Source organism: Helianthus annuus, chromosome 13 (assembly GCF_002127325.2).
Source record: "Helianthus annuus cultivar XRQ/B chromosome 13, HanXRQr2.0-SUNRISE, whole genome shotgun sequence".
In the NCBI taxonomy this organism is placed as follows: domain Eukaryota; kingdom Viridiplantae; phylum Streptophyta; class Magnoliopsida; order Asterales; family Asteraceae; genus Helianthus; species Helianthus annuus.
Window position 1 is genome coordinate 77,284,922 of NC_035445.2, and position 21,601 is coordinate 77,306,522.

At 38.5% G+C, this 21,601-nt stretch overlaps 2 protein-coding genes and 1 long non-coding RNA gene across 4 annotated transcripts in view; 2 read left to right on the forward strand and 1 right to left on the reverse strand.

Annotated features, from left to right (window-relative positions):
• LOC110898261 overlaps positions 1-21,601 on the forward strand; it is a 38,873-nt gene that overhangs the window by 13,251 nt on the left and 4,021 nt on the right. The window lies entirely within an intron of this gene.
• Positions 8,783-11,963, reverse strand: LOC110898262 (probable pectate lyase 4). The gene is made up of 5 exons (XM_022145025.2): positions 11,552-11,963; positions 10,331-10,682; positions 9,567-9,777; positions 9,417-9,485; positions 8,783-9,187 (listed from the first exon to the last, which is right to left on the reverse strand). Exons 1-5 carry the CDS (start codon positions 11,838-11,840, stop codon positions 8,963-8,965), a joined length of 1,146 nt encoding a protein of 381 aa, XP_022000717.1. The 5' UTR covers positions 11,841-11,963; the 3' UTR covers positions 8,783-8,962.
• Positions 15,086-20,561, forward strand: LOC110898258 (ankyrin repeat-containing protein ITN1). Its single transcript, XM_022145022.2, has 5 exons — positions 15,086-15,328; positions 16,459-17,121; positions 17,650-18,059; positions 18,850-19,284; positions 19,955-20,561. The coding sequence occupies exons 1-5, from the start codon at positions 15,310-15,312 to the stop codon at positions 20,330-20,332; spliced, it is 1,905 nt and encodes a 634-aa protein (XP_022000714.1). The 5' UTR covers positions 15,086-15,309; the 3' UTR covers positions 20,333-20,561.

Here is a 21,601-nt window from a genome sequence, read left to right on the forward strand (position 1 = left end):
GGTTTAACTCTTTCTTAACCCTAGTAAATCCCACATGATTATCGATCTAAGGAATATCTTATCAAGGATACCAAAGATATCTCCTCCAATTAATACGGCTTTATCTCCTCCATAATCTTCTCCTTCCAAATCACAGCTTTATCTCCTCCATTATTAGTCAACGTAACTGTTGTAGAAGAGCTTTATCTCCTCCATTATTAGTCAACGTAACTGTTGTAGAAGAGCATGATTTGCTCCTGTGAATACTCCTTTGCTTTGTATATATAGTACCTCTTACATTGTATTAGACACAACTTTCATAATACAAAATACACAGCATTGTTCACTATTCTATATGGTATCTAGAGCCAATTAGCTCCTCCGAGCCTCTCTTTTTTTTTTTCGATCCTGTCCTACTCTTCCTAATCCTCACAGCCCTTCATGGCCTCTACCCTAGTCCACATTACCGCAACTACACATTTTCCGATCAAACTCACTCCGCAAAACTTTCCCTCATGGCGAAAACAAGTCCACTCAACCCTCATTGGCTTGGAACTTGAACATCATATTGTCGGAACTCAAAAACCACCCTCCCAAACCATTCCCGAAGGTGCTACCACCAAGCCAAATCCGGAATACCTCAAATGGTTTCGCCAAGACCAAATGATAATCTCCGCCATCCTCGGAAGTTGTTCGGATCAAATTCAGCCCATTGTATCCTCAGCCGACACTGCTCGGCAAGCTTGGGATCTTCTCAACTCGAGTTATGCTAGCGGCTCGCGGTCCCACATAATATCGCTCAAGTCTCGCCTCGCTAAAAACCCACGTGGTTCTCGCACTATCACCGAATTTCTCAATGACATGAAGTCTATATTTGATGAACTTGCTCTCACTCAAAGTCCCATCCCTGAAGAAGATCTCGTTGTTCATGTTATGAACCAATTAGGCGATGACTATGCTAACCTTGTGGCTGCCTTCAAAACCCGTGACAACTATTGCCTTTCCCGATCTTTTCGAAAAACTCCTTGACCATGAACGAACCCTCAAAGAATCGGCACCCGTACCAACCACTTCCACTGTCAACTACACCCACCGAAACAACCAAAACCGACCCTACAATCGGAACCCTCGACCCTCATCAGTCTCCACCCAACCCTCACCCAATTGTTCCTCCTCATGGTCATCTAAACCAACATCTTCACAACCAAATAACCGCACTAATCGGTTCAACCTATTCTGCCACTACTGCAACATTCCCGGACACGAAACCAAGGAATGTAGAAAACTTGGAAGATTCCTTCGTGAACACCAAGTAACCACCAACACCTCCTCTACAACAACCCCTACTGTGAACCACACCTCTCCACAGGCGGGTTCGAACTCTTGGATGTGGGACACTAGCGCTAACGACCACGCCGGTAACGGTCGCAACTCCGTGCATATTCTTTCCGAATATGGTGGTTCGGACGAGATTGTTTTGGGTGACGGTAAATCACTTCCCATTACACATATTGGCCAACAAACTCTTCCCACAAACTCACGGCCACTTTTCTTAGACAATATTTTAATTGCTCCTAATCTTCGTAATAATCTAATTTCCGTTGCTAAAGTTTTTCGTACTAACCGAGTTTCTGTTGAATTTTTTCATTCTTATTTCTTGGTTAAGGATCTACGCACGGGGGCGCATCTCATACGGGGCATTAACGTCAATGACGTTTACTACGGACCAACCACAACGCCTCATCAAATCAACACAACCACAACAGGATCCTTACTTGCGTGGCACCACATTCTTGGACATCCTTCGTTTCAAGTTTTTATGTCTATAATGTCTACATTAGGACTTAAAAGTAATAAAGTGTCACCCGAGTCTTTCCATTGTAATTCATGTTCATCAAATAAAAGTCATAAAATACCTTTCGGTAAAAACTCATTTGTCGCCAACAAACCATTGCAACTTCTATATTCGGATGTATGGGGACCCGTCCAAACATCCATTGATGGTTTTAAATATTATGTAATATTTGTTGACTATTTTTCAAAATATATTTGGTTATTTCCAATAAAAAAGAAATCAGACGTTGCAACCATTTTCCCACAATTCAAGTGATGCGTGTCAGTGTGTATATAATTTTGATGTATATTTAAGCCCTTTTTACACTTTTAGCCAAGTTTTAAATTTATAAAACACGATACTCACTAACACTAAACACACATATGGGCAAGTGCACCCATCGTGGACGTAGTATAGTGTTGGTAAGATACCGAGGTCGTCCAAGGACACAAGAGCTTTTAATACCGGTTTATCCTCAACGTCTAATCAAATCAAAAAGTTAGAAAAATGTTTTAAACTAAGAAAAATAAAAACTAACTAAATGCTGAAAATAAAAATAAAATAAAAACAGATAGACAAGATGAATCACTTGGATCCGACACGTGTATTAGTATAACCTTTGATTATTTTCGCACTTTTGCACTTGCTTAAGAGATTATCTTAGTTATTGTAGTAGGCCCCTCTTTTGAAGGTGACGTTACCCTCAACCCAGTAGTTTGAGTCAGCAAGGATACAATCCTAAAGGGTCGGATTATTGAAAGATAATGAATTAAGTTATTAATGCAAATTGTGGTAGGCCCCGCTTCTGGCGGTGACGTTACCCTCGGCTAAGTAGTCTGAGTCAGCAGGGATACAGTCCTAAATAACCGGGTTATAGTATTAATAGTAGTTAACTTATGAGGGGGTCAAAGAGTTTGGATCCCCGCCATCCAATACCTATGGGCATTGAAGGAGATCCTACTAAATTTGACCCAGGTCCCAAGCAGGACCTCTAAACGTTGAACAAGGGCAAGACCCTTACCAAACCGTTCCCTTAACCCCCGACCAGGTAGCCAACATACCTCCATATAGACCGTGGAGATATGAATGGTGAAAATCTTTTATTTTATATAGACAGTAAAATAACGCCAAGACACCACGGACAAACGATAAGGAAAGATCACCTTCAACATAAGTAACTAGTTATTAAAGTCATTAATACAAAACCAAATAAAAAGTGCAAAAGATTAAAAGTAAAAAGTATTATACTAAACACTTGTCTTCACCAAGTGATGTAAGAGACTTAGGCAAACATGGCCTTGATTGTCAAGAACTCTTACGATCAATCTTGGATCCCGAGACGACTCACACACTCTATGATGGACAATGGATGATGGTGGTGGATGATGGTGTTATGGTGGTGGTGGGTGGTGGATGAAGTGTGAGAGAGGTGGTGTGCCAAGGGATGAGAGAGAATGAAGCCAAGCTCCTCTATTTATAGGCTGAACAGAAGGCTGGACACGGCCCCGTGTCCGCTGGACACGGCCCCGTGCCCCCCTGACACTCTCTCTCCTCATTAATTGTAATTGCGAATTACAATTAATGCGCCTGCTGTACTTTCACCACGCCCCCGTGCTCGCTGGACACGGCCCCGTGGTGGGCAATGGAAGCTTCTACTGGTTTGTCTTTTCTGCTGCTTCCTGGGCACGCCCCCGTGTTCGCTGGACACGGGGCGTGTTCAGACTCTGTTTCTTCCTTTTTGCTTTGGGAGGTGCCGTTGAGGGTCCGGGCAGTCTACTTTTGTTCCTTTTCTTGTATTTATGGTAGAATTAGTGGTCTTTTTGCTTCTTTTGTGATTTTGAGCTCATTTCATCCTGAAAATACAAAAGGAAGACAAAAACACTCTTTTTCCAACATTAGTACTTAAAAAGGGTTAGTTTTATGCCTTAATTGATGTGTTTTATATGTTGCATTTTACACACATCATCAAGTCACTTGTAGAAAAATACTTTCAAACGTCCATTATTTCTCTTTTCTCGGATAATGGTGGCGAATACATTGGTCTCAAATCCTTTCTCACCACTCATGGTATATCTCACTACACTACACCTCCTCATACACCCGAACAAAATGGTGTGGCTGAACGTCGCCATCGACATGTTGTCGAAACGGGACTTGCCCTCCTCCAATATGCCCATCTACCATCCTCATTTTGGTCTCATGCGTTCCAAGCCGCTACCTATCTCATAAATCGCCTACCCACAACAATCTTGAATAACAAATCACCTTATGAAGTGTTATTCAATGTTTCTCCCACCTACTCCAAACTTAAACAATTTGGATGTCTTTGCTACCCATGGCTTCGCCCTTACACCACCTCAAAATTACAACCTCGATCTGTGTCTTGTATTTTTCTTGGTTACTCGTCCTCAAAATCCGCTTATAATGCTTTGATCCTAACACAAATAAATTATAGCACTCTAGAGATGTTGAGTTTATTCAACACCTCTTCCCTCTACATTCACCATCCTCGACACCTACTGCTCACACCTATACATCTTTTCTAAATATCCATACTCCAAATTCAAGTGGCACATATCAATCGACTACTCCCTCATCTCCTCATATACCAACACATTTCCCACCCACTGATCAACTACTAACTCCACCATCAACAAATCCAATACCACCTGAGCCACCCTCACCTCCTACCTCTATGAACCAAACTCCAACCTCTCCTACACCAATAACCGCTACTACACCTTCCACCCAATCATCCACCACACCCGCTCCTACACCAACTTCCGCACCCACACACTCTTCCTCAACCGACATCACCTCTACCACCGACTCACCATCTACTCAAACCGCAACACCGTCTACCAACACTACTTCTCCCATTAACACAACACCCTTACCCACTCCTCTAGCTCCACGAAACCGAAAACCAAACCCCAAATACTATGGTTCCAGCTTTGTTAATCATACCACAGTCCATCCACTTCCTCCTACCATCGAACCATCATGTGTCTCCCAAGCCATCAAAGACCCATTGTGGAGGAAAGCAATGGATGACGAATACAATGCTCTCCTTCATAACCAAACATGGGAACTTGTTCCACCCTCCACCCATACACCCATCGGTTGCAAATGGGTTTTTCGTGTCAAACGAAAACCTGATGGGTCAATTGACAAGTATAAAGCACGCTTAGTAGCGAAAGGTTTCCATCAACAACCAGGGAAAGATTTCTTTGAGACTTTCAGCCCCGTCACCAAATCCGTAACCATTCGCGTTGTCCTCTCTCTTGCATTTTCTAACAATTGGAGCTTAAGGCAACTAGATGTGAACAATGCGTTTTTACAAGGCACTCTACATGAAGATGTTTACATGGTTCAACCACCCGGGTTTACCAATCAACAATTTCCAAATCACATTTGTAAACTTCGGAAATCTCTCTATGGACTAAAACAAGCACCGCGAGCTTGGTACATGGAACTAAAAACATTCCTTCTGAATTATGGTTTTCAAAAATCTCACTCGGATGCATCGCTTTTTGTCTATAATTCTAATGGGATACTTATGTATTTTTTAGTCTATGTAGATGACATTATCTTAACAGGTAACAATACAAGGTTCATGACCAAATTTGTCAACTTACTGTCCAAAAGATTTTCTCTCAAGGACCTTGGGGATCTTCATCATTTTCTGGGCATTGAAGTTATACCAACATCCAACGGCTTGTTCCTCTCGCAACACCGGCACATCAGCGATCTACTTACTAATTTTCACATGGATGGTGCAAAGGATGTCACAACCCCACTAAGCTCCTCGGAAGCCCTTTCTCCAGATGATGGCTCATCTCGTATCGATCCAACAATCTATCGGAAAATTATTGGTTCGCTTCAATATCTTGCCTTCACTCGGCCCGATGTTAGTTTTGCAGTCAACAAATTGTCTCAATACATGCATGCTCCCACAACAAACCATATGCAAGCTCTAAAACGTGTGATGTGCTATCTAAAGGGCACTATTCATCATGGGTTGTTCTTAAAGAAAGGCGAACCCGTAACCATTAGCGCCTTTGCTGACTTTGATTGGGGTGGCATTCGTGATGGCGGCCGATCAACAACCGCATACCTTATCTATCTGGGATCAAACATCGTGTCTTGGAAATCTACGCGCCAGAAAACAGTCTCGAGATCCTCTACGGAAGCCGAATATAAAGCCTTAGCAAATGCCGCGGCTGAAGTCACATGGGTTCAACACCTTCTCAAAGAACTACATATCTCGCCCTCAACATCACCAAGTCTCTATTGCGATAACATGGGGGCAACATATTTATATTCCAATCCGGTGTATCACTCAAGAATGAAACATGTTGCCCTTGATTATCACTTCGTTCGGGAAAAAGTTGCGGTCGGCCAACTAAAAGTGTTTCACATTAACTCGGAAGACCAACCGGCTGATACTCTCACAAAGCCTCTAACTCGACGTCTTTGTCAAATTTCGCTCCAAGATTGGAGTCTCCAATGGAGCCTCCATCTTGCGGGGGCGTATCAAGGATACCAAAGATATCTCCTCCAATTAATACGGCTTTATCTCCTCCATAATCTTCTCCTTCCAAATCACAACTTTATCTCCTCCATTATTAGTCAACGTAACTGTTGTAGAAGAGCTTTATCTCCTCCATTATTAGTCAACGTAACTGTTGTAGAAGAGCATGATTTGCTCCTGTGAATACTCCTTTGCTTTGTATATATATTGTACCTCTTACATTGTATTAGACACAACTTTCATAATACAAAATACACAGCATTGTTCACTATTCTATATATCTAACCTCAAATATCATCAACACGTTTTGAGCACATTTGTTGTGGACAAGAGAAAAACTCGACGGTTAAGTTGCTCGAGTAGGGTAATTCCAGGATGAATGACTCAACAGTCTATAATAGTGTGTTTGTGTTTAAGATAAACCCATTTACAACAAATATGATCGTTTTCATGTATCAAATTTACAAAACGATATCATAAGACGGTCATACTCCCAAGCCAACGAGCTGTATGGCAGATTTCGCCTAGTTTAGGGACCCGCAAGTCAATATGCAAAACGGTTTATTGGTCACATTACCAGTAAACCACAAACTATAGTATTCAACAATCTGACCCTCTCATACCATGCACTGATGCACATATGTTTTGTGCACATGAGATACATCGATTCTCTACAATGATTCGACTACTTTCATATCAACAAGAACAAATATATATATATATATATATGGGACACTGTATCTATACGTAGCGCTGTTTTCAGTCATCACTTTCTTATTTCCTGTCTATGCCTTCATTTTCATTTAATATGCGATTTCGAAAATCAAATGCCATTTTTGGAAGACCCTCTCTGAGTGGCACCTTGGGCTCCCAGTTTAACAGTTCTTTTGCTTTGCTGATATCTGGTTTCCGTTTCTGCCGATCATCAGCAGTGTTCTCTCTAAATTCTATTGCAGCGCTCTCGTCAATTGTCTCTTTCACCAACTAATAACGCGTCCCACAAAGAAAAGGCGATCAAATTACTGAATTTTGTTTAAATCTAGTTTATATATTCCATCACCATAAGTTCGTATATTATTCGAGAATTTTTGTTTACAAAGATAAATTATACATAGTCTATGTAATTCAATGAAATAAAAAAAAAAAACAGTTTTATTCTATAAATAATGGAAAACTCTGCATAAAAAAAAGTAAAAAATATACCAAGTCGGAGACATACTGAAAGCTTCGTGTTTGTTTTCCATCACCATAAACTGTCATTGTTGTTTGCGGATGGCCTTCAAAACATATTGAAAACTTAATAACACAAGCATAAACCTTAACTTAATGTTTTAAAAATCATAAAAACATAGAAAAGAACAGAATCATGCAATTTTACTTGTGAAACAAAGTTGTTAACTACACGGCCATCATCTAGACACATCCGAGGCCCGTATGTGTTAAAAATACGTGCAATTTTGACCTGAAAAACAGAATTTAGTTACCAAATGATAGCTAGTCGGGTTATTAGAATTACGCAAAAGCTATTGTTTCTTTAAATCTTTGTGTAAATGTAGGAACTCTTACATATAAGCTGCATTATCTGAACTTTATCAAGATTACTAAAACCTTGCTTTTATTTTCTAGCTCAATGCAACCTCACAAACAGATGGTCGAAAATCAGAAGTCAAAACATACCTCCACACCATCGCCTCGATGATAATCCATTGTTAAAGTTTCAGCCATTCTTTTCCCTTCATCATAACAGCTTCTAACACCTACACGACTCTGGAACTTTGATTTAAAAAATTATAAATATAAAAGCATATAATGAAGCAATATGCTTATAATGAAAAGGGTGCATGTTAAAATTCCAAATGTAAATGATACACAACTCTTATGAGGTCAAATTGGCCAAATTTAAACCTTGAAATTCATAACCGATAGCGCGAATTTTCACTAAATATGGATAACTATATTTGAGCTAGTAGCGAGATTAGCGTGTCTACATTAAATGAATAGAGTTTGTATTGACAACATGCACATAGGATTCATATCATAAGGCACCAATTTGGACTTCACAAGTCGAAGCATCTTTTTTTTTTTCTTTTAAACGGCGAACATACACCCCTAAAATCCACCTATGGCCCATTTTGTGGGACTCAAACCCGCACGACTTTGATGAAGATAAACACCTGGTGCCACTAAGCCAAGAGGCCATCAACATGTGGCTTTCTATCCATCTAAGCGATTAAATCACATCGAAAGAATCTTAATAAATACCCACTTCAAGAAAAACAACAAAAACACAACCATAATCAAGGATATGATGGTTTTAACAGGATTATACTTATAATGTACAAGTGTATATACGATTCTAGTAATTCTCTGTTTAAAATTGATTTCGTATTTAACGTTACCCTTACATACAACTTTTGTAATTTATAGGAAACGTATAGCCACAACGTGAATATCATGATATTAATTCAAACCATTTAAAAAGTATTAAAACTATATAATTTGTAAACAACACTTGACTTAAAAGAAAAAATATACCAGAAATATAAAAAAATAAGTCACCATATATACTTCAAATACTCGCATAACTGTACGTATATAGATAGTTATACGATTGGTTATGGGCCAGGTGGGCGTGGAACAGCCTGCCACCCTGTATAACGCTGAAGAAGATTTTTGAGCTCCTTCGTTGCAGGTACAACCGTCCATGTCTGGTAGTGTTGGCTCGGGTGAAACAAGCCACTTGTTGCCGTCGATCCCAATAGGCCCGGTTGAGTACCGCTCATAAATAGGTCACCCTGAGATATAATGCAGCCTGTGCTTGCCTCCTCTTTGTCAGGTGCCTGCACGACATACAATAATGTTATAATAATTAATTTTAAGTTTTTAACCCATAGTGAACCAGAAAATCCATTTAGCTAAATGAGTCGGGTTCAGGTTGACTTTACGGGTTCGTGGGTTTACATGTTTACCCATTTATGTCATAACTTAGACCAGTTAACATCAAGTTTTACAGTTTAAACGTAATTACTTTATTTATATTTGTATTTGTATAAAGGGAATATGAATTACCTTCTCGGTGAGGTATTTAAAAGCCACTTTTTTCTGTCCCGCTTCGTATATATTGCATTGTGAAAATATCTGAAGAAAACAATCAACAAGTTGTAGCATACTCAGAAAAAAAAAATATAAAGAAATTAAAGAGTTTATGTAGCAATTAACCTGTGATTCAACACTGGCACAGACCGCATAAATGCCCCAGTTTCTGGTGTAATTGTTATACAGATGCACTTTGGCATACCTAACACGAGGATGCCGTTGTCGGGTCCCATCAAAGAAACAATGATGAATTGTGACACATATACATCTGTCGCCATGGTGCGAAGCATCAGCTCCAATCAGCATTGTTTTGTCATGGTTTGAAAAGTGACAACTGGACGCACACAATAAGAAGGTTGCAAATTGTTACAAATTCTTGATATTTTCATATCGAGTAAAATGCCATTTTCATCCTGAAGTTTGGCCAGTTTTGCGACTTTCGTCCAAAGGTTTGTTTTTCCGCATCTGGATCCAAAAGGTTTGAAATCTTGCCATTTTCATCCGGCTCGTTAACTCCATCCATTTTTCTCCGTTAAGTCAGGGGTATATCTGTCCTTTTTGTTAATTTATAGAGCAATTCGGTCTTTTTCAGATGTATTTGGTCTTTTTACATAAAGTGAAAAAGACCGAATTGCCCTTTAAGTCAACAAAAAAGACAGAAATACCCTTGACTTAACAGACAAAAATGGATGGAGTTAACGAGCCGGATGTAAATGACAAGATTTCAAACCTTTTGGATCCATATGCGGAAAAACAAACCTTTGGACGAAAATCGCAAAACTGACCAAACCTCGGGGACGAAAATGGTATTTTAGTCTTTCATATGAGATAATCAGCTTCAAGACTCATTATAAAAAAAAAAAAAAAAAAAAAAAAAAAAAACTAACCGGGAAATGGTAATATTTGTGCTTTGACGGGTAATATCAATCAATCCATCGTCATAATCCTTGAGACTACACCGATCAATCCATATGTGCTTCGAATTGGGCTTGATTTGAATACCATCTACATCATGTCCTCTACCGCCTTCAAACTCTAAGTTACATATGATCACATGTTCACATTCTTTAAGCCTAAGCCCCTTGCCCGTTAGCTTAATCCTTTGACCCCGTCCATCAATGGTCTTGTAAGACGAAACATTCAAATACGACGACAGTTCAATGGTACCCGAAACTTCAAACACAATCCATAGAGGCTCTTTTACGCGACATCCAGCTCGAAGTGATCCCGGCCCATCATCTACAACATATACAAATATTTTTCATAACAAAACACACAAATTTTATATAAACGTCAATCACCTCAAAAACGAAACACACGGGTGTACTTGAAATTTAGAAGACTGTGGGGTTTGGCTGCCAATTTAGACTTGCAAGTCAAGGACCGACATTGAATCTAGTTTTAATATTATTATTAGTGTTTTGTTTTCTAGTCTAAGCCTCCGATTTTCTATTGCTCTGTCTACGAAGGAGTATTGGAACTAGGGGCGACATCTGTTGACACGACCCGAAACACAACACGAAAAAAAATAGGTTTTGGGTCTACTAACACGATCCGTTTAGAAAACGAGTCGAATTCGGGTTGACACGTGGTAAAACAGGTCGGGTTCTGACCGTTTTGGTTAACCCGTTAACTCATTTAAGTATTAGAAAAAAAACCTTTATATTTTTGTTTTTGTTTTTCCATTTTCCATTTAAATGGCCAGTTATAAGAATGTTAGTTTTGTCACACTGCTTGACCGGTTATAACTCGTCAACATGTATGCCTCATTTAAAAAAAATAGGTTAAATGTGCCGTGTTCATTTTAACCCGAATTTATATGTGTGGGGTCAGGGTTAAAATCTTTGGCACGAATAATAGTATGGGTAGGGCCCGGGTTGCACATTTCAACCCGCCAGCCAACCCGACACAATAGACACCCCTTATTGAAACATTAGGGTTTATTCGTTGGTTCTCCATATATTGTAAGCATCTATTGGATTGGATTAAATGGAAATCAATATCTATTAGTAATCGTAGATTATAATTCATATATCGCAAAAACCCTAATGATCGAACAACAAGACGATAATGAAATCAGAGTGCGATCAATAATCAAGGGGACAGACCTGATAGAGTGGTAACATGATAAAGTGGTCCGTGAAGTCCACCAAGGGCGAATCGACCGAATCCTTCAGCTTGACCGGCGAGAGCTCGTAAACTGTAATCAACGTGAGAGTAAGGAACTGATGGTAATGGCATTTGGTTGGTGGGTGGGGGCGGGGGTTGTGGTGCGTGATTTGATGGGGGTGGGGGTGGGTGGTAATATGCAGGGGGTTGAGATGGTGGTTCAACGTTATTATGGTTGGGTAGGTGGTGGTGGTGGTGGTGTCGCTGGCCGGAGTTATGGTTCCCCATTGGTTTTGATCGGAGGTCTGATTTTGGAGTTACCGACACGATGAGTCAACTCGGCTGACCATTATACCTTTCTTTAAAATTAAGTAAAGCGGTTGTGAGTTGTGAGTTTGTGACATAGATTCGTAAAAGCCTAAATGTAGTTAAACAAAGGCATAACGGTAGGTTTAACCCTCCTCTAAGGCTAGTCGATACCGGCGAGAAAAGGACGTTGAGGACGGGACGTGGGGGGCGGCACGGTGTACACACCGGCGACGGACCACGACGGTATGGGGACGATCCCCATACCGTGTAGCCTAAGGAAGGAGTTAGGATCTCTACCGAGAAATAAACTAGCTGACCCTTAGATATTGTATCCAAGTTATAGGTTTCCGAATGTCTAGAGGTTTGGTTTTACTCTGTAAATCGCAACTCAAAAAACTAAGGATTTATAAAATACAAAATTATCATAATGCCCTTCGTTTTCTAGGTAAAAGGACAGAAATACCCAAGTCAACTAACAATTGACTGACTAGTTGATTTTTTAAACGCCTCTCGATTGGTATATATATATATATATATATATATATCTTATTTTATACTAGTTGATTTTTTAAACGCCTCTCGATTGGTATATATGTATATAGTCAATTGCAATAACCACTTACTATTTAAAAAATAATAATCGTAAAATGTCAGAGATTAGCTAATTTGAGCTAATCCAAAAATTAGGATAAATTATCATTGAACAATAACAAATAGGGTTGTTTATGAGCCGAGCCGAGCTAGGGCAAGCTCGGGCTCGGCTCGATTATAAACCGAGCTGGCTCGCCTAGGCTCTGGCTCGGCTTGGTTTGGCTCGATTTTAAAAATAAAAATTAATACATAGCTCTCAAATTTTAATATTCTAAAATATTATTCAATACTTCAAAGAACGTATTTAAAATAAGTTCAAACTAATACATTACAAGCCAAAATCACGTTCAACAACACAAAACAAGTTTATATTTCAAGTAAATACAATATTTGGTCATTAGCATGGCAATCAACCTTTAAATATGTCATAGATATTAAACTACAAGCCTAAATACATGTAAATAATAATCCTTTTGTAATATATTATATGTATATAAAAATAAAATATATTATAAGTAAAATAATTCGAGCTAAGCCGAGCCGAGCTACCAAGCGAGTCAAACCGAGCCGAGCTGGCTCACTTTCAAACCGAGCCATATCGAGCAAGCTTTTTTCAAGCTAAATCCAAACGAGCTCCAAACCGCGAATTTTTTTGAACAACCCTAGTAACAAACCATTCATAATAAAATTTGACGAAATCACACAAATATAGCTTGATTAAATATATATATATATATATATATATATTTTCAATAAATAAAACTACTCTCCATCTATGTAGTTAATACCCCTATATATCACCGATATATCAGTGGTATATTGGTTATTAGTCCTCTGCCGAAATATCAATACAAAATATCGATACTGATAATATCAACAATATCGACCATCCGATTTTTCCGATATCGATACCTTTCTTCTTAGTTTTACCATTCATCTTTCTTATTATTACTGCCATTAGTGTTTTAAGCCTTAATTGTGTTAGTTATTAGTGTTAAATGTTAGTGTTTTAAGTTTTTGTCAGTTTCTACTTGCTACAATTGTTTTGCAAGTTGCAAAAGGTTAATTTGTTAATAGTAGAAGTTATGTTAAATTGCTATATGAGAAAAATGCTCGGATAGTCCCTGTGGTTTACCCTTTTTTCACCTTTAGTCCCTAACTTTCTAAAATTACAGCTATAGTCCCCAACTTTTGCAATTTCGTTCCCGAATAGTCCCTAGCGCGGATGAGGGTTAGTTTCTGGAGTTAAGTATGTATGAAATTACTAAAGTGCCCTTGTTCATAAAAAAAATATGTATAACTTTAAAAAAATCTAATTAAATCATGTTAGTGGGCCTCACCATTTTCTATAATATAAAAAACAAACTCATCCACTCATCCCACCCCTCTCCCTACCTATAGTCTGTCTTCCCGACAAAACCCACCCCACCGCACCCCTACGGCAACCACCCAACTCCGAGCACCCCAACCCCCTATCGCTGCTGCTTTGGCCGTCCACCGAACTCCAAGCAACAAAACCACATCATCAACATAAGCACAGTGACGGTGAGTATCAAACCGCCATCGAACCTGCAAAAAGAACCACCTTCGATGCGCGGGAAAATGATGATACGGCTCTGTTTCTTTCTCACAATGTCGCTCTCTTCCCCATCAAACTGCCATCGAACCTGCAACACTAGAAGCAAGCTCTGTTTCTTTCTCTCTCTGTTGCCGGAAAAACAAACCAACGACTCTGTTTCTTTCTCTTTCTGTCAGAAAACGAACCGACACTGTTTTGGGCGAGTCACTGTTGTCGGCGTTTTTAATCGGTCAACGAATGAACAGGGAGACAGACCGTGAACTATAAGCATACGGCCTTGCATTTGATGATGAGCTTGGTACTAGTTAACAAAGTGGGTAAATGAAGGAATTTTTTGTGTTGATTGACCTGAATTGGATTGATCGTAAAAACTTTTGTTTGAACACTTACTTGTTCTGTAAATAGCTAAATAAAAATGCAAAAAAGACCTTTTCAGTAATAATTTGTTATTCTGAATGGATGATATGGGTAACCTGATAAATTAAGAATATGAATTTGTTGTTCCGGGTGGTGGTGGTGAGTGGGGAAGATGAAGTGGTGGTAGATCCCACATAAAATTTTAAATAATAGTTTTATTTGCTTTTTAACATTTTAGTTATTAATTTAACCAGTAAGGGTATTTAGGTCATTTCATACTCACTTAACACCAAAAAATAACCCTTATCCACGCCAGGGACTATCCGGGAACGAAATTTCAAAAGTTGGGGACTATAGGCGTAATTTTAGAAAGTTAGGGACAAAAAGTGAAAAAAGTGCAAACCACAGGGACTATCCGGGCATTTTTCTCTTGCTATATATATAAATTTAGCATGATATTAAAGTTACCGATATCCCACCACGATAACGATATCTCAAATATCAGTACTTAACCGATATCCGATATTTTATGGTATTAACTCCTTAGCTCTCTGTTACAAAACATACATTTGAACTTGTATTAAAAAAACTGCAACCTTTTGTCACTTGATCCTTTATGATTACTTGAAAAGATAAGGGCCGCATTGGTAGTTATTTAAAAGCACAAGTGGTTGTATAAATAAACTTATATACTAACCTCGTGTGGAAACCTATAAATAAACGAGTGAGTCCGTCTTATCGAGACCGCAAATGCAAAACTTAACTACAAACTCTGTTTATGGAACCACCGCAGCAGCGTCATTTCGCCGGAAGCTTTTTCCTTCATATAAACCCTAATCTCACCTACTGTAATTCACACATACAATGATCTCATATATTATTATTATTATCTCCCTGTAATAATAATAAATCCACTCAACAATGAACACCGTCTTCGAAGGTAACCCTAATTTCTCCAATTTCATTCTTTAACACCCCCCCCCCCCCCCACACACACACACACTTTTCACATATTTGGGATAACTCTTATACATGTCTATTGTGCTTAGGGCTGCGAACGAACCAAACGACCTTGTTTGTGTTCGTTTGTTAAGAAATACATGTGTTCACGAAGTGTTCATGAACACTTACCGTGTTCGTGTTTGTTTTTGTTTGTTAAGGAAATTAACTTGTTTGTGTTTGTTGTTAATTTTAGGCAACAAACGCAAACGAACGTTGATGAACACAAATGAGCACAAATGGTAACAAACGAACACAAAGAAGCGTTCATTGAACAAAATATATAATACACTGACACTTATTAAATATTTTATTTGTCGAATTTTGAAGTATTTAAATAAATTATAAAAACTAAAATCACTAATGAACTATCAAACACTATCGGATACGTTATCGAACGTTCACGAACATAAATGAACGAACGAACGCGGCCTCTGTTCATGTTCGTTCATTTAACTAAACGAACGGAATTTCTTGTTCGTGTTCGTTTGTTTAATAAACGAACGAACACAAACAAACTTTCCGCCGAACGTTTGGTTCATTTGTAGCCCTAATTGTGCTTAGCCGAGTCCCATGGGTCATGCATAGTAATGTTATGACCTCAAGATCTATGAATGTAGTTTTTAAAATACTTAGGTAGTGTTTGTTTTGTGGAATAGAATGGAATTTGAATTGGAATGTAAAGAATTCCTTTTGACATCCCATAATGTGTTTGGTTGGTATAAATTACGTAGTATAATTATCAATGAAATTGGTATAATTCCTTTGAAATGTACAACAAATGGAATGGAATCTACATTTCAATTCCATCTAGATTCCATTCCATTATGTGAAATGAACACTACCTTAGTTTTGCTATTCAGGAAGGGTTAGCGGCATAGCTCGTTGCATGTTTGCCTTCTATTTCGATGTAATTTCCCTTGGGGTTGAAATTTTAAATACTCAATTTCATTACTTTAATACATTGTTGTTGATTCTTCATAGAAATATGATTTGAAAGTGTAATTTGAATGGAAATATTGTGCTATTACTAAAATACATTGCTGTTGATGCTTGATGTTTGTGATGAAGAAGATGAGAAGGATCTCGAAAAGGGGTCAGATTCAGGCTCAAATCCCGTTCACCGAAAGTCACCCTCTCCGTCTCGTAGGGTAATAGACTCTTACCCCGCCCCTTCCCCGAGGGCACCTGCATTAGTGGTATCCAATTCCGGTAGATTATGGATATCATCTTCAAACGCTGCTAAATTATTCGGTGCTTCAAGTTCCAGTAGCAGCCTGCCGAACACACCGGGCTCATGCATGTCACCATCATATACCACTTCCAATTCCGGAAAATCGTTATTGGGATCGTATTCAGGGAAATCATTGATGGGCCAGGGTTCGAGAAAGAAGTATGTGCAGCAGGTGACCGGTAAACACAACGATACCGAGCTCCACTTGGCGGCACGACGTGGCGATGTGATGGAGGTTAGACGGATTCTCGATGAGATTAATGAGCAAATGCTGAGGACCATGAAGGGGGATGAGTTTGATGATGAGGTGGCGGAAACTACGGCTTCGGTGGTGAATGAAATGAATGAGTTGGGAGAAACGGCTTTGTTTACGGCAGCAGAAAGAGGGTTTATCGAGGTTGTGAAAGAACTGTTGCCGTACACAACTAAAGAAGGACTTGCTTTGAAGAACCGGTCCGGTTTTGATACGTTGCACATTGCTGCTAGAGAAGGTCACCGGGGTAATCTTTTCTTTTTCATGAACATCTTCACATAATTCATTGTTGGAGTAAAATGCCATTTTCGTCCCCAAGGTCTGGGACAGTTTTGCGACTTTCGTCCAAAGGTTTGTTTTTTCGCATCTGGATCCAAAAGGTTTGAAATCTTGCCATTTTCATCCGGCCCGTTAACTCCATCCATTTTTCTTCGTTAAGTCAGGGGTATTTCCGTCTTTTTTGTTAACTTAAAGGGCAATTTGGTCTTTTTCACTTTATGTACAAGCATATAGCATAACGCACAAGTATTCAAAAAGTTCGAATTGCCCTTTAAGTTGACAAAAAGACGAAAATACCCCTGACTTAACGGAGAAAAATTGATGGAGTTAACGAGCCAGATGAAAATGGCATGATTTCAAACTTTTGGATCCAAATGTGAAAAAACAAACCTTTGGACGCAAGTCACAAAACTGGCCAAACCTGGGGGACGAAAATGACATTTCACTCTTCATTGTTGTATGTGAACTTTGTGTCGGTTAACTTTATCATACGCAGAGATTGTCAAGGTCTTTCTGGACCATGACCCGGGGCTTAGCAAAACCGTAAGCCAGTCGAATTCAACCCCGCTTACAACCGCAGCTGCAAGAGGCCATTCATCAGTAGTCGATGAACTGTTATCACGAGATTCCAGTATAGTATATATCACAAGATCAAATGGAAAAAATGCATTACACTTAGCTGCCAGACAAGGCCACGTGGACATCGTCAATGCATTGCTAAAAAAGGATCCATTATTGGCCAGAAAAACCGATAAGAAAGGTCAAACTTCTTTGCATATGGCGGTAAAAGGGGTTAGTTCGGAAGTTGTGAGATTGCTTCTTCAGGCTGATCCGGCCATTGTCATGCTTCCTGACAAGTTTAGTAACACGGCTTTGCATGTAGCTACACGAAAGAAACGGGTTGAGGTACTTATTAACATTTAGTAAAACGGGTCGCGGTCGGTTATAAACTTGGCATATGTAGAATTTTTTTAATTCAAAAATGGGTTGTTTTCGGTTCTGGATTAGTCGATATCTAAGATAGCGAGAATTATGTGTCTTGGAGTTGCAAATACCAAAGATATCAAGTCGTTATCTGAGATAGCTGCTTCATTTGCTACAAGACAAAATTCCTCATCCCCGTCTCATATTTTTAGTTTTGTTAACTCCAAAACATAGAAGTCGCTATCTTATATAGCGACTAATAGAATTTTTGTCATAGGCCTTTGGAGAATAACCCATTTTTGAAAGGGAAAATCCCGAAAATATTCATATTGGCTAAGACTATTAACAAAATAGCATTTACTTTTTAAAAGTTATTGATCAACCAGAGGGCGACAATTGTCTTTTGCCACAATAGATTTCAATCACATTTCAATCTGGTGCAACAGATTGGATCCTTTGGCACAACAATCCATGCATGGCCCAATAGGTCCATGCATGGCGCAACAGATCCATATTGTTGCACCAGAGGCCTTTTGTATTAACAAAAATTAAAGTGATTGGTGACATGTGTCCTCCCTTGACGGTGGAAATTAAAAATAATAAAAAGTCAAACGACCATTTTCGTAATTTCAGAAAGTCAACTCTATTTTGTTATTACTCTCGGTCAAAAATCGATATTTTCCTCATTTCCGCTTATTTTTTAAAAATTAAACTATACAATCATATTTTAACGTTCAATAATCAAACTCTATTTCTGATCATGTAAGTACAGATAGTAAACGAGTTGTTACTTCTCCGAGACACAAACGTAAACGCCTTAACACGAGACCACAAAACCGCTCTAGACATCGTGGAAAACCTCCCGTTCTCCGAAGAAACCTCCGAAATCAAAGAAATCTTAATCCGTTACGGCGCCCGACAAGCAAACGACTTAAACCAACCAAAAGACGAGCTCCGACAAACCGTAACTGAAATCCGAAACAACGTCCACAACCAAGTGGAACAAGCCCGAAAAACAAACCGAAACATGAGCGGCATCGCTAAAGAATTGCGTAAACTCCACCGTGAAGGCATCAACAACGCCACCAACTCCGTCACCGTAGTGGCAGTACTCTTCGCCACTGTCGCATTCGCAGCCATTTTCACTGTCCCCGGTGGTGATGATAATGATGGAGTGGCGGTTATGGTGCACGCACTGTCGTTTCAGGTGTTTTTTATAGAGTCAACTGCCATTTTCGTCCTTGTGGTTTGTTCAATTATGACAGTTCAGACCAAATTTCAAATTTGTACCATTTTCGTCCTTGACATTCTTAAGACATGCCACTTCCATCCAAAAAACTAAGGTTGAATCGAATAATTGGACAAACCACAGGGACGAAAATGACAGTTAACTCATGTTTTTTTTGGACGAAACTGACATGTTTCAAGAATGTCAGGGACGGAAATGGTACAAATTTGAATTGGACAAAACGAAAATGGCAGTTAACTCTTTTTTATATTTAACGCCGTTGACAAAATACGGTCCCGAACCACAAACCTAATAGAAACCAACCACTCTACAAACAAACCTCACTAAAAACACAAGGGGAAACATCAAAATCTATTTTATTATTTTACTATTTTAGTATTTTGTTTTCGTTTTCGTTTTATTTTTTCAAAACTATAATATACTAAAAAACACCTTAGGAGGGGAGGTATTGGGTTCAAGTCCCATAGACAGCAGGGAATAAAAAGAAATTTGCCATACGTGAAGATTTCACATTTTTCTATAAGTTTTAATAAATTACCCGTTTAACTAGCAAGTTAAACCCTGCTTAAAATCTTAATTTAACTGGTTTGTTTAAGATCACTAGTTGATGGATTATATATCAATTCAGGTGTTTTTTATATCTAATGCGGTCGCATTGTTTACGTCGTTAGCGGTGGTGGTGGTGCAGATAACGGTGGTGAGGGGGGAGATCAAGTCGGAGAGGAGGGTGGTTGGGGTGATTAATAAGTTGATGTGGTTGGCGTCGGTTTGTACGACGGTTGCATTTATTTCTTCGTCATATATAGTGATGGGGAGACATCATAGATGGGCGGCAAATCTAGTGACGGTGTTTGGTGGGGTGACGATGGCGGGTGTTTTGGGGGTTATGACTTATTTTGTTGTGAAGTCGAAGAAGTTGAGGAGAGTGAGGAGGAAGTCGAAAGGGAGTGGGTGGCGGAATACGGAATTTTCTGATGATGATGTTAACCGGATTTATGCTATTTGATTGTATTATTGATCAAAAGAATATTATACGGGATTATTCTAACTACTTGTTGCTGCATATGGAAGTCGAGGAATTTGTGTTCTCCTCTAAATCGGCTAGCATCTCAAAAACGATTGAGGATATTAAATTTTTGGGATTTTTTTTGGATTAAAAATAGGTCTTTCCTTAAAAGTGTTCTGTGGAAACATTGATGTAAATTTTCTTTGTAATTCATTGTTGTTCTTTTTTTTTTTGTTTCTAGCGCCTTGCTCGTTGGTTTAATGAAATCGGTTGTTAAAAAAACTGTTTTGTTTTCTTTTTTTTTTTTGTTTCTAGCGCCTTGGTTTAATGAAATTGGTTATTGTAAAAATTGTTTTGTTTTCGGTTGTATAGAGATTAAAAGTTTATACCGGTAATAAGTGTGTTATGTTTTAGTGTTGGTTGAAAGTCAAAGGTTATATTTGTATTGTGTTTTCGTTAAACCATATGTTTGTTTTATTCTTTCTAAAATAATATGTAAAAAAACAAGATCAGGTTAGATTAAATTATACTAAGAATCGTACGTGGAGATATCACAATATTTTTATCACAACTTTCAATAAATTACTCATTTAGTCACCTTCTTAGTCCTGAAACATAGGTGTTTGGTTTTTATGTTAGCTTAACTCATTTGTTTACAAATTTGGAACAAAAAAAAAAGTAAAAAAAAACACTCTTCAATCTTCTTCACGTATCCGGAGCTAGTTATGGTCTCCGCGACGAGTTCTTTGAGATCTAGATGTAGTACAAAGATGGGTATAAATGTATAACAATAAACTTATATGAACTTAGAAAAAAATAATAATGAATAACTATTATAATGACCAGAAGGATGACAAATAAGTAAATAATTGAGACTGAATAAAATACTATACATTATATATCATTATTTTGCAAAAGGAACATGAAATCCGATGTAGTACAAAGATGGGTGTAAATGTATAATGGTAAACTTATATAAACTTGGGAAAAAAACTTTTAACGGATAACTAACTGAAAGATAACAAGAAGTAAGTAAATAATTGAGACACTTTATATTGTATATCATTAATTTTGCAAAAGAAACATTAAACAATGTCACGAATGACCTCTAGTTCAAGTGGTAGGAGGACTTGAGTTCTTCTTTGAAAACTCAAGTTCAATTCTCATTTGGTGCAAAAAAAGGAGTGAGACACTGGTGGGCAGTGATAGAAGACCCATGAAAACCTGGATTCGATCCTTGAGCCAAACGAGTTTTACTGGTAATTTACC

What these genes read in the sequence shown, in the direction of transcription:
- LOC110898262 (XM_022145025.2), bottom strand. Translation starts at nt 11,840, where the DNA reads ATGGGGAACCATAACTCCGGCCAGCGACACCACCACCACCACCACCTA. An exon ending in TCATGTTACCACTCTATCAG is followed by an intron (nt 10,683 to 11,551) that starts GTCTGTCCCCTT and finishes TATATGTTGTAG; the next exon opens with ATGATGGGCCGGGATCACTT. An exon ending in TTAAATACCTCACCGAGAAG is followed by an intron (nt 9,188 to 9,416) that starts GTAATTCATATT and finishes TATGTCGTGCAG; the next exon opens with GCACCTGACAAAGAGGAGGC.
- LOC110898258 (XM_022145022.2), top strand. An exon ending in TGCTAGAGAAGGTCACCGGG is followed by an intron (nt 17,122 to 17,649) that starts GTAATCTTTTCT and finishes TATCATACGCAG; the next exon opens with AGATTGTCAAGGTCTTTCTG. An exon ending in TGCACGCACTGTCGTTTCAG is followed by an intron (nt 19,285 to 19,954) that starts GTGTTTTTTATA and finishes ATATCAATTCAG; the next exon opens with GTGTTTTTTATATCTAATGC.